The 12,913-nt window shown below is 43.2% G+C and overlaps 1 protein-coding gene across 1 annotated transcript; it reads left to right on the forward strand.

Annotated features, from left to right (window-relative positions):
- Positions 1 to 471: 471 nt before the first annotated feature.
- Positions 472 to 5,407, forward strand: ccsapb (centriole, cilia and spindle-associated protein b). Its single transcript, XM_055889501.1, is given in 6 exon segments — positions 472 to 598; positions 601 to 634; positions 636 to 669; positions 671 to 815; positions 2,178 to 2,459; positions 5,343 to 5,407. Coding segments are annotated over 6 exon segments (681 nt in total). The 5' UTR covers positions 472 to 477.
- Positions 5,408 to 12,913: the final 7,506 nt, after the last annotated feature.

The following is a 12,913-nucleotide window of genomic DNA, read 5'->3' on the forward strand; positions in this document are numbered from 1 at the left end:
AACTGAGAATCTGTGGTATGACTTAAAGATTGCTGTACACCAGTGGAACCCATCCATCTTGAAGGAACTGGAGCAGTTTTGCCTTGAAGAATGGGCAAAAATCCTAGATATATTTTTTGTATGTTTTAGTATTTTCTTGTTAATACCTGTGTTTTTGTTTTGTTAGGCATGTTTGAGGTCGCGATGTAAGTTGTTGATTTTTGTATTATGAATTTAAAATAAAAATGTATTATTAAAAGCTCACTGTACATTACTATTTACTATTTTTTTTCATTGGAGTGGCACATTTAAAAAAAAAATGTGAGTTTATAAAAAAAATAAAAATAAAGAATAAAAAAACTCTTCTCTGCCCTTATATTTTCAGTGTAGGAGAAATTGTTGGTTTTGTCATTCATCCTTATTTGAAGCTATAGCCAATTAGCCATAAAACTCGTTGTAATTGAATTGTTATAGTTATTGCATTGTATTCACTATTAAATGTTGTATTTATTACGGCTCCCCTGGCAGCAGCTACTCTTCCTAGGGTCCAACAAGGACCCAAAATGGGAAACATACACCAAGTGTTATAAGGAGATGGTAAAGTACAGACTGACAAGAAGGCTTTAGAACAAACACATCATCTGTGGTTTTGGAACTGACAGTGACTCGAAATCCAGCAGGTCCAATCCTCAAAGTACAAAGTAATAAAGTTGAGCCATTGGTCTTAAAACAACTAGAACGTGAGAGAAAGATTCCACCTAAAGAACCATTGAAACAGAAGATCCTCATTTCAGAAAAACTACACAAAGTTGCATCTCCTGAGACCTCTCCACCTAAAGCAATTTTAAAATGTTTTATTTAATAAAAATACTAAAATGACCCCCTTTTTCTCCCCAATTTCGTGGTATCCAATTGTCTCATCGCTACAACTCCCGTATGGGCTCGGGAGAGATGAAGGTCGAGAGCCATGCGTCCTCCGAAACACAACCCAACCAAACCGCGCTGCTTCTTAACACAGCGCACATCAAACCGGGAAGCCAGTTGGAAAAAAAATTCCTAGATATATTTTTTGTATGTTTTAGTATTTTCTTGTTAATACCTGTGTTTTTGTTTTGTTAGACATGTTTGATGTCGCGATGTAAGTTGTTGACCGGGAAGCCAGCCGGTGATGGGATTGCAGCCATAAGAAGATATGGTAGAAAGAGTATCTGGCCTTTTCTGTAGCCTACAGGCCGTAGATAGTGACAATGTAATGAGACGGACACTCCTTTATCATGCAGGTTTCTCGATCAAATAGCCTAACCTAAAGGGTAGTCAATCCCCCCAAAAATGAGCTGTCATGTTAACAAACAACATTTATGATAAACAGAGAGTAGCAGCAGCATAAAAAGAGGGGTTGGGGGGGGGGGGGGGACAATGCAAATAGTCCGAGTAGCCATTTGATTACCTGTTCAGGAGTCTTATGGCTTGGGGGTAAAAACTGCTGAGAAGCCTTTTTGTCCTAGACTTGGCACTCCGGTACTGCTTGCCATGCGGTAGTAGACAGAACAGTCTATGTATGACTGGGGTGGCTAGGGTCTTTGACAATTTTTAGGGCCTTCCTCTGACACCGCCTGGTGTAGAGGTCCTGGATGTCAAGCAGCTTAGCCCCAGTGATGTACTGGGCAGAACGCACTACCCTCTGTAGTGCCTTGCAGTCAGAGGCCGAGCAATTGCCATACCAGGCAGTGATGCAACCAGTCAGGATGCTCTCGATGTTGCAGCTGTAGAACCTTTTGAGGATCTCAGGACCCATGCCAAATCTTTTTAGTTTCCTGAGGGGAATAGGCTTTGTCGTGCCCTCTTCACAACTGTCTTGGTGTGTTTGGACCATTCTAGTTTGTTGTTGATGTGGACACCGAGGAACTTGAAGCTCTCAACCTGCTCCACTACAGCCCCGTCGATGAGAATGGGGGCGTGCTCGGTCCTCCTTTTCCTGTAGTCCACCATCATCTCCTTAGTCTTGGCTACGTTGGGGGATAGGTTGTTATTCTGGCACCACACAGCCAGTTCTCTGACCTCCTCCCTATAGGCTGTCTCGTTGTTGTCTGTGATCAGGCCTCACTGTCTGTTGACAGTTTCTACAACACTTGCAGATATAAAAATCACAAGGTATACTAATAAAATTCTAGAACTCATAAGTACTCCTCATCCCTTCCTAGATGTACAGGGTGCTGTGGACGGAGGCTGCGGAGAGTCAGAGGAAGAGAAGCTGGGAAAAGGATTAACTGCTTCTGAACCAGGGAGGAAGCCAGAGGCTCAAACTAAAGCCAAACAGTCCAGAAAGCCCCCCAGGGCGAGGAGCCAGATACAGAAGCCCAAAGAAACCGACAAGGAAAACAGGCACCCATTTGCCATGTATGGATGGGGTGAAAGGCAGGCTGAGATGGCTAGCAAGAATATCCACAATGTGGGTCCATCAATCATTCAATCAATCAAATGTATTTATAAAGCCCCTTTTAAATCAGCAGATGTCACAAAGTACTTATTAAGAAACCCATCTTTAAACCCCGAACAGCAAGCAATGCAGATGTAGAAGCATTTCAAGAGTACATGGCCATTAAGGCCAGATCGTTCTTCAAGATGTTCAAACGTTCATAGATGACCAGCAGGGTCAAATAATAATCACAGTGGTTGTAGAGGGTGCTACAGGTCAGCAACTCAGGAGTAAAAGTCAGTTGGCTTTTCAACGCCGAGCATTCAGAGGTTGAGACAGCAGGTGCGGTAGAGAGAGCGAGAGAGGGAGAGTTGTAAACAGCAGTTCCAGAACAAGGTAGCATGTCCGGTGAACAGTTGAAATGAGCAGCAGTACAACCAGGTGGACTGGGGACTGCCAGAAGTCATCAGGTCAGGTAGTCCTGAGGCGGGAGAGAGGGAGAGAGAAATAATTAGTGGGAGCACACTTAAGTTCACACAGGACACCAGATAAGACAGGAGAATTTCACTACATAGGACAGACTGAACCTAGTCCCCCGGCACATAGATTATTGCATCATAGATACTGGAGGCTGGGGACATTGTGGCCCCGTCTGACGATACCCCCGGACAGGGCCAACCAGGCAGGATATAACCCCACCCTCTTTGCCAAAGCACAGCCCCCACACCACTAGAGGGTTATCAACAGTCCACCAACTTACTACCCTGAGACAAGGCTGAGTAAAGCCAACGAAGATCTCCTCTACCTCACAAGCCTGAGGGGGCGCAAGACCGGACAGGGTGATCATGTCAGTGACTCAACCAACTCAAGTCGAGTATAGTGCAAAAAAGCCTGGCACGACGTGACGCACCCCTCTTAGGGGCGGCATGGAAGAGCACTAGTAAGCCAGTGACTCAGCCCAGTGAGTAAATAGGGTCAGAGGCAGAGACTCCCAGTGGAGAGAGGGGAGCCTTAACAGGAAGCCAGAGTATAGGCTAGCACTGGAGTAATATGATCACATTTTTTGGTTCTAGTCAAGTTTCTAGAAATCGTATTTAGCACTAACTAAAGTTTATTTGGTGCTTTATCCAGGTAGCCGTAGAGTAGAGCATTGCCGTAGTCTAATCTAGAAATGACCAAAGCATGGATTAGTTTTTCTCAATTTTTGGACAAAAAGTTTCAGATTTTTGCAATGTTACGAAGATGAAAAAAAGCTCACCTTGAAATATTCTTGATACTTTTGTCAAAAGAGAGATCAGGGTCCAGAGTAATGCCGAGGTCCTTCACAGATTTATTTGAGATGACTGTACAACCATCAAGATTAATTGTGAAATCAAACAGTAGGCCTCTTTGTAGAACTAGCATCTTTGTTTTGTTCTAGTTTAAAAGTAAAACATTTGCCGCCATCCACTTCCTTATGTCTGAAACACAGGCTTCCAGGGTTGGCAATTTGCTTTTACCCCCTTTTTTACACTGCTGCTACTCACTGTTAATTATCTATGCATAGTCACTTTACCCCAACCTACATGTACAGTACATACAGTATTACCTCAATTACCTCGATTAAACCTGTACCTGCGGACGTTGACTTAATACCGGTACCCCCTGTATATAGCCTCGTTATTTTAATTTTATTGTGTTACTTTTTATATTAAATGTAAAAATGTAGCAAATATTTTGTTACGTACATACAAAAAAAGCTCAGCATTGTTGATTAAGGGCTTGTAAGTAAGGATTTCACGTTAAAGTTAAATATTCTTCGATATTAAAAAAGACCCAAGCCGCTAAATAATAACAACGCAAGTCTATAGATACACTTTCCTACTCATTCATTACTGCTGCAGTGCTTGTTGTAGCGCTGAGTGGAAATAGGAAGAAGGTGCATTTTATGGCTTATAAAAGTGTTGAATACAAAGTGCTGAGTAAGAACTTCAACATGAACTCTGTCATAAAAACAGCAGCCCTTTGCTGTATTCATTGACAGTCTCTCTCTACTCAAGGTTTTAAACATTTTGAAATCTCCAGTGGCGTGTATTCATGGATGCCACGGGAAGCCAGGATTCCCCAAAAACAGACCAAAAATGACTTTAAAAAATATATATTTTGTCTCTCAGTGTTTCATAATGTTCCTTCAAGAGGCTGAACGTATCTCACAGGAGAAAGCATCCGTGCGAGCAAAACAGCGCCCCTCTGTATCTCTACGTGTAGGTCATCTATCTGATACTGTCTGGTCCAAACGAGTATGACATTGTTTGTTGCTGCCTGTTGCATTGAAGGCAAGGGAAGCCAGCAAGCATCTGGCTTCCCTTGACAAAAAAAAATATAAAAATTAGCCAATCAGTGTTGAGCTAAACTGAGCGATCTCAACAGTGAAGGGTTTTTCTACTTGCACAAACGCACACAGAAATCAGTATCATGGACAGCCAGATCATTTTTAGCTTATGTTGATTGGACTAAATTGTTTTTGGTATATTTTAGTTGTCACTGTATTAGACTAAGCAGAGGTGATTTGATGATGTTGAAATGTTGAAGTTGAAATGATACTGGAATAGTGGAGGCAGCACCTGTTTTCTTTGTGACTTGCGTTAACTCTCTGTGGTTCTAAATCAATAGTTGTTAAGTGGTCCAAAAATGTCAGAAACATTATCTTGCTTGACCATGCTGTAGGTCATGTAACTGTGTTACTGTACATGCAATATGCTTTGTGGACTTCACTGGACAGGGGTTGCTATCCGGTTATGTGATAAAACAAAAGGTGTGGTTAAATTTCTACCACTGTTTCATCTTATTGTCTCGGCCTTTAGGTCTATATTTCACGGTCGCAAGACATATGAATTAACAGGTTATAGAGTAAACAACGCAATTATCACAACACATAGGTTGTGATATGGTTTGGTGATTTCCCCAGTGATTTTACCCATGCACCGCTACTTGAAATCTCTCAGTAACAACTTTGCTGTAGCTTTCTTTTAAGCCTGCTACATGACTGCAGACAAGGTAATCCAAGCCATGCGATTGGCCAGCAGTAGTAGGCTTATAGTGCAATTTGCCGGGAAGGTAGAGTTTGTATCTTCAGACACATGAAATGGTTCGATATGGCAACAGTTGCGTACCCAGAGCACAGCTGAATTGGGTGTAACTACCGTCAACAGCACGAGACGAATACAAATTTACAGAAATGTTTGGCAATCGACTAGGAATGCCTTGGAGATCGACCAGTTTATCTCCAAGGCAGTATGTACTGCCTGAAGGGGCAGTGGCCACTAAATGGCATAAGCTGCTCTACAACAGTAATGTTGGGCCCAGGGTTGTAAAACAAGGGAAGGCGGTCCACCCACTTGTCCCACAATGACCTGATTGTAGCTAGCTTGTCTCTCTGCCGCAGAGCTGGTCTGTTGTCTCGGTTATCGAAGCGGATAATCCTGGAAATAGTGTGGAACGGAAAAGTTGTATGGAAAAGTTCTCTGCCAGTTTCTGCATCCCATAGGGATTCTGTGGATTCCCCATTGGATCTGAAAACACCAGCAAGGAAAAGAATCCCAAAGTATGCGTGTAAATTAGTTTGATCTATCTCCTTCCATCTCTCTCCAAAAGCACACCTTCCATCCAAATTAGTACAGTCCAGAATGATTTTCTGGATGGTGTCTGGGATGAACAGTTCAAAAGAAGACTTTATGTCCTGCACATGAGTAACCACCATCCGCATCAGCCCTGGTTGCATCCTTATTATATTGTCAGCCATGCGGGGTGGCTCATTCCTTGGGCAAGAAGACCAGGTCACCTGCAGGCTGCTGACAAGCTGGCTGAGGGTCAATCACATCCTCTTCTTCCAATTCACTGTCAGACTCATCCAATTGACAGACATCATCCTCATATTAAGAAAAGTATTAATCTCCAAAGTGGAAGACACTCCTTCCACACTAGCTTCTCTCTCTGCAAAATTAAGGCCCTCTGAGCAGAGATTATTTTTCCATACTGATTGATTGTGGTAAGGAGCTACAAAGCTGCAAAGCTATTTATTTGTTGTGTCCCTCCACAAATTTGCACCTGGCTGGCGTAGTGTGGGATTTGTAATTATTATTTTTTTTTTACAGTGTATCAATATGTTTTGTAATAACATTGCGCAGGTTCCCGCAAGACATGGTGTTGTTTCACACATTAAAACGTGGGAGAAAAGCGGAAGACAGATAGCACCAATAACCTGTCTGTCTCCCTGCCTATGTTGAAACAGCAGGCCCAGGGAGGAGGAAGACAGAGTGAAAGCACAGAGCAAACCTTTTTTTTCCATTTTTACTTGTTTTCACCTACACACACACGCACACACACACACTTTTATTACCCTCTGGTCCAGTGGAGCCGAACACCACATTTATTTATTTAACTAGGCAAGTCAGTTAAGAACAAATTCTTATTTACAATGATACAATTTTACAATTTTACGGCCAAACCCGGACGGCGCTGGGCCAATTGTGCCCCGCCCTATCGGACTCACAATCACGGCCAGATGTGATACAGCCTGGATTCGAACCGGGGACTGTAGTGACACCTCTAGCACTGAGATGCAGTGCCTTAGACCGCTGCACTACTCGGGAGCCTACATATGTGATTTAAACATGTAGGGGGTGCACAGTGTGCACTCAATGAAAATGTGTTATTTTGCATGTTCTTCACAGAAAATGAGCCAAGGCCAATGAATCTCAGGTTTAAAAAATAAATCATTGTATCATTTTTCTTTCGGTAAACATTAAAAATGGGTCCCACAGACCCAAACAATGGTTAAATAAGTAGCAATAAATAGATGCAATAAGTCATAGATAACTTGTACTTCTTCTTAAACCATTGTTGACAGTTTATGCAATATTCTGTTTCAAATAGCTGCAACCGGGCCAATGCTTACAGTGATCATAGCCATGGGATGTGTGCATTAATTGTAATAATCTACCTGCTACGGATAACAATTTATTCACTGACATGTGAAAGCTGCAGTACACAAATTGTTATTGTGAAGTATGGCACAATAAGAATTTTACTTCAGTCATAACATTAAGGCCTTTATTCATTAAAATCTTTGGAACATCTTCCTGTCAGTGTAATGGCTTGTCAGTGCTATAGTAAAGTATGTTATTGTAAAACTATAATGAACAGAAATAGAAAAGCAACATGCAACAATTTAACTGAGATACAGTTCATATAAGGAAAGCAGTCACGTGAAGAACATTTATTATGCCTAATCTATGGAGTTCACATATGGGTTGGCCTGGGAGGGCATAGGCCCACCCACTGGGGAGGCAGGCCAAGCCAATCAGAATGAGTTTCTCCCCACAAAAGGGCTTTATTACATACAGAAATACTCCTCAGTTTCATCAGCTGACCAGGGGGCTGGTGTCAGACGATCCCACAGGTGAAGAAGCCGGATGTGGAGGTCCTGGGCTGGGCTGGCGTCGTTACACATGGTCTACGGTTGTGAGGCCGGTTGGACGTACTGCCAAATTCTCTAAAACAACGTTGGAGGAGACTTATGGTAGAAAAATGAACATTCAATTCTCTGGCAACAGCTCTGGTGGATATTCTTGCAGGCAGCAAGCCAACTGCATGCTCCCTCAAAACTTGAGACATCTGTGGCATTGTGTTTCGTGACAAAACTGCACATTTTAGAGTGGGCTTTTTTAAAATCCCCTGCACAATGTGCACCTGTGTAATAATCATGTTTAATCAGCTTCTGATATGCCACACCTGTCAGGTGGATGGATTATCTGGCAAATGAGAAATGCTCATGAACAGGGATGTAAAAATGTTACATTTGTTCAAAAAATTTGAGAAATAAGATTTTTGTGCATAAGGAACTTTTCTGGGATATTCATTTCAGCTCATGAAACATGGGACCAACACTTTACATGTTGCATTTATATTTTTGTTCAGTATAAATTATTTAGAAAAAAAGTCTGTAGGAGTTGAGTTGTGGATCACAGTCAACATGAATTGCACACTTGTGTGGAGGGAGCAAATATCCAGCTCCAACTGATAAAAAATATCACTATTTTGTATGATTAAATGTTTACGCTTTTACACATTCAAACGGAATTTGATGTACAAGTATTTTGACATTGTGTGCTAGGCTTAACAAAATTCATAAACTACTTTTTACTAAATCGTTTGACTTATTTGATTGATTTACCTGTCGAAACACACGCCAGTAAATATCTACTATAGTAATGAGATTGAAAGGCATATTTCACCTGGATACACAAATCAATTCTTCAGCACGACAAATATTCTTAAAAATAAAATCTGTTGTAGCGTGTCATTAAACTAAAATACACTGCTCAAAAAAATAAAGGGAACACTTAAACAACACAATGTAACTCCAAGTCAATCACACTTCTGTGAAATCAAACTGTCCACTTAGGAAGCAACACTGATTGACAATAAATTTCACATGCTGTTGTGCAAATGGAATAGACAAAAGGTGGAAATTATAGGCAATTAGCAAGACACCCCCAATAAAGGAATGGTACTGCAGGTGGTGACCACAGACCACTTCTCAGTTCCTATGCTTCCTGGCTGATGTTTTGGTCACTTTTGAATGCTGGCGGTGCTTTCACTCTAGTGGTAGCATGAGACGGAGTCTACAACCCACACAAGTGGCTCAGGTAGTGCAGTTCATCCAGGATGGCACATCAATGCGAGCTGTGGCAAAAAGGTTTGCTGTGTCTGTCAGCGTAGTGTCCAGAGCATGGAGGCGCTACTAAGAGACAGGCCAGTACATCAGGAGACGTGGAGGAGGCCGTAGGAGTGCAACAACCCAGCAGCAGGACCGCTACCTCCGCCTTTGTGCAAGGAGGTGCACTGCCAGAGCCCTGCAAAATGACCTCCAGCAGGCCACAAATGTGCATGTGTCTGCTCAAACGGTCAGAAACAGACTCCATGAGGGTGGTATGAGGGCACGACGTCCACAGGTGGGGGTTGTGCTTACAGCCCAACACCGTGCAGGACGTTTGGCATTTGCCAGGTCTCAGGAACTATATTAATATGACACAGCAATCTTGCTCTAGCAAACGGTCAATCCTGCCATTTCACACAGGCCGCCAAATTCTGATATTCTTCCCACAAATTGGTATTTTGACCAATCACATCAGATCTTTTTCAGAGCTGATCTATATGATTGGTCAAAAGACCAATAATAATCAATCAATCAATCAATCAATTTTATTTTATATAGCCCTTCGTACATCAGATAATATCTCGAAGTGCTGTACAGAAACCCAGCCTAAAACCCCAAACAGCTAGAATGCAGGTGTAGAAGCACGGTGGCTAGGAAAAACTCCCTAGAAAGGCCAAAACCTAGGAAGAAACCTAGAGAGGAACCAGGCTATGAGGGGTGGCCAGTCCTCTTCTGGCTGTGCCGGGTGGAGATTATAACAGAACTATGCCAAGATGTTCAAAAATGTTCATAAGTGACAAGCATGGTCAAATAATAATCATGAATAATTTTCAGTTGGCTTTTCATAGCTGATCATTAAGAGTTGAAAAACAACAGGTCTGGGACAGGTGGCGGTTCCATAACCGCAGGCAGAACAGCTGAAACTGGAATAGCAGCAAGGCCAGGCGGACTGGGGACAGCAAGGAGTCACCACGGGCGGCAGTCCCGACGCATCGTCCTAGGGCCCAGGTCCTCCGAGAGAAAGAAAGAGAGAAGGAGAAAATTAGAGAGAGCCAAGATTTTCAAAATGTTCATAAATGACAAGCATGGTCAAATAATAATCAGGAATAAATCTCAGTTGGCTTTTCATAGCCGATCATTAAGAGTTGAAAACAGCAGGTCTGGGACAGGTAGGGGTTCCATAACCGCAGGCAGAAGAGTTGAAACTGGAATAGCAGCAAGGCCAGGCGGACTGGGGGCAGCAAGGAGTCACCACGGCCGGTAGTCCCGACGTATGGTCCTAGGGCTCAGGTCCTCCGAGAGAAAGAGAGAAAGAGAAAATTAGAGAGAGCCAAGATTTTCAAAATGTTCATAAATGACAAGCATGGTCAAATAATAATCAGGAATAAATCTCAGTTTTTAGCCGATCATTAAGAGTTGAAAACAGCAGGTCTGGGACAGGTAGGGGTTTCGTAACCGCAGGCAGAAACAGTTGAAACTGGAATAGCAGCAAGGCCGGGCGGACTGGGGACAGCAAGGTGTCAGCATGCCCGGTAGTCCTGACGTATGGTCCTAGGGCTCAGGTTCTCAGAGAGAAAGAGAGAACGAGAGAATTAGAGAGAGCATACTTAAATTCACACAGGACACTGGATAAGACAGGAGAAGTACTCCAGGTATAACCAACTGACCCTAGCCCCCCGACACATAAACTACTGCAGCATAAATACTGGAGGCTGAGACAGGAGCGGTCAGGAGACACTGTGGCCCCATCCGAAGAACCCCCCGGACAGGGCCAAACAGGAAGGATATAACCCCACCCACTCTGCCAAAGCACAGCCCCCACACCACTAGAGGGATATCCTCAACCACCAACTTACAATCCTGAGACAAGGCCGAGTATAGCCCACAAAGGTCTCCACCACAGCACAACCAAGGGGGGGCGCCAACGCAGACAGGAAGTTCACGTCAGTAACTCAACCCACTCAAGTGACGCACCCCTCCTAGGGACGGCATGAAAGAGCACCAGCAAGCCAGTGACTCAGCCCCAGTAACAGGGTTAGAGGCAGAGAATCCCAGTGGAGAGAGGGGAACCGGCCCTGGAGAGACAGCAAGGGCGGTTCGTTGCTCCAGAGCCTTTCCGTTCACCTTCACACTCCTGGGCCAGACTACACTCAATCATATGACCTACTGAAGAGATAAGTCTTCAGTAAAGACTTAAAGGTTGAGACCGAGTCTGCGTCTCTCACATGGGTAGGCAGACTGTTCCATAAAAATGGAGATCTATAGGAGAAAGCCCTGCCTCCAGCTGTTTGCTTAGAAATTTTAGGGACAATTAGGAGGCCTGCGTCTTGTGACCGTAGCGTACGTGTAGGTATGTACGGCAGGACCAACTCGGAAAGATAGGTAGGAGCAAGCCCATGTAACGCTTTATAGGTTAACAGTAAAACCTTGAAATCAGCCCTTGCCTTAACAGGAAGCTAGTGTAGGGAAGCTAGCACTGGAGTAATATGATCAAATTTCTTGGTTCTAGTCAGGATTCTAGCAGCCGTATTTAGCACTAACTGAAGTTTATTTAGTGCTTTATCCGGGTAGCCGGAAAGTAGAGCATTGCAGTAGTCTAACCTAGAAGTAACAAATGCATGGATTAATTTTTCTGCATCATTTTTGGACAGAAAATTTCTGATTTTTGCAATGTTACGTAGATGGAAAAAAGCTGTCCTTGAAACAGTCTTGATATGTTCGTCAAAAGAGAGATCAGGGTCAAGAGTAACGCCGAGGTCCTTCACAGTTTTATTTGAGACGACTTTACAACCATCAAGATGAATTGTCAGATTTAACAGAAGATCTCTTTGTTTCTTGGGACCTAGAACAAGCATCTCTGTTTTGTCCGAGTTTAAAAGTAGAAAGTTTTCAGCCATCCACTTCCTTATGTCTGAAACACAGGCTTCTAGCGAGGGCAATTTTGGGGCTTCACCATGTTTCATTGAAATGTACAGCTGTGTGTCATCCGCATAGCAGTGAAAGTTAACATTATGTTTTCGAATAACATCCCCAAGAGGTAAAATATATAGTGAAAACAATAGTGGTCCTAAAACGGAACCTTGAGGAACACCGAAATGTACAGTTGATTTGTCAGAGGACAGACCATTCACAGAGACAAACTGATATCTTTCCGACAGGTAAGATCTAAACCAGGCCAGAACTTGTCCGTGTAGACCAATTTGGGTTTCCAGTCTCTCCAAAAGAATGTGGTGATCGATGGTGTCAAAGGCAGCACTAAGGTCTAGTAGCACGAGGACAGATGCAGAGCCTCGGTCTGACGCCATTAAAAGGTCATTTACCACCTTCACAAGTGCAGTCTCAGTGCTATGATGGGGTCTAAAACCAGACTGAAGCATTTCGTATACATTGTTTGTCTTCAGAAAGGCAGTGAGTTGCTGCGCAACAGCTTTTTCAAAATTTTTTGAGAGGAATGGAAGATTCGATATAGGCCGATAGTTTTTTATATTTTCCGGGTCAAGGTTTGGCTTTTTCAAGAGAGGCTTTATCACTGCCACTTTTAGTGAGTTTGGTACACATCCGGTGGATAGAGAGCTGTTTATTATGTTCAACATAGGAGGGCCAAGCACAGGAAGCAGCTCCTTCAGCAGTTTAGTAGGAATAGGATCCAGTATGCAGCTTGAAGGTTTAGAGGCCATGATTATTTTCATCATTGTGTCAAGAGATATAGTACTAAAACACTTAAGTGTCTCTCCCGATCCCAGGCCCTCGCAGAGCTGTGCAGATCCAGGACAGCTAAGCCCTGGAGGAATACGCAGATTCAAAGAGGAGTCCGTAAT

Source organism: Salvelinus fontinalis, chromosome 30 (genome assembly GCF_029448725.1).
Source record: "Salvelinus fontinalis isolate EN_2023a chromosome 30, ASM2944872v1, whole genome shotgun sequence".
Classification (NCBI taxonomy): domain Eukaryota; kingdom Metazoa; phylum Chordata; class Actinopteri; order Salmoniformes; family Salmonidae; genus Salvelinus; species Salvelinus fontinalis.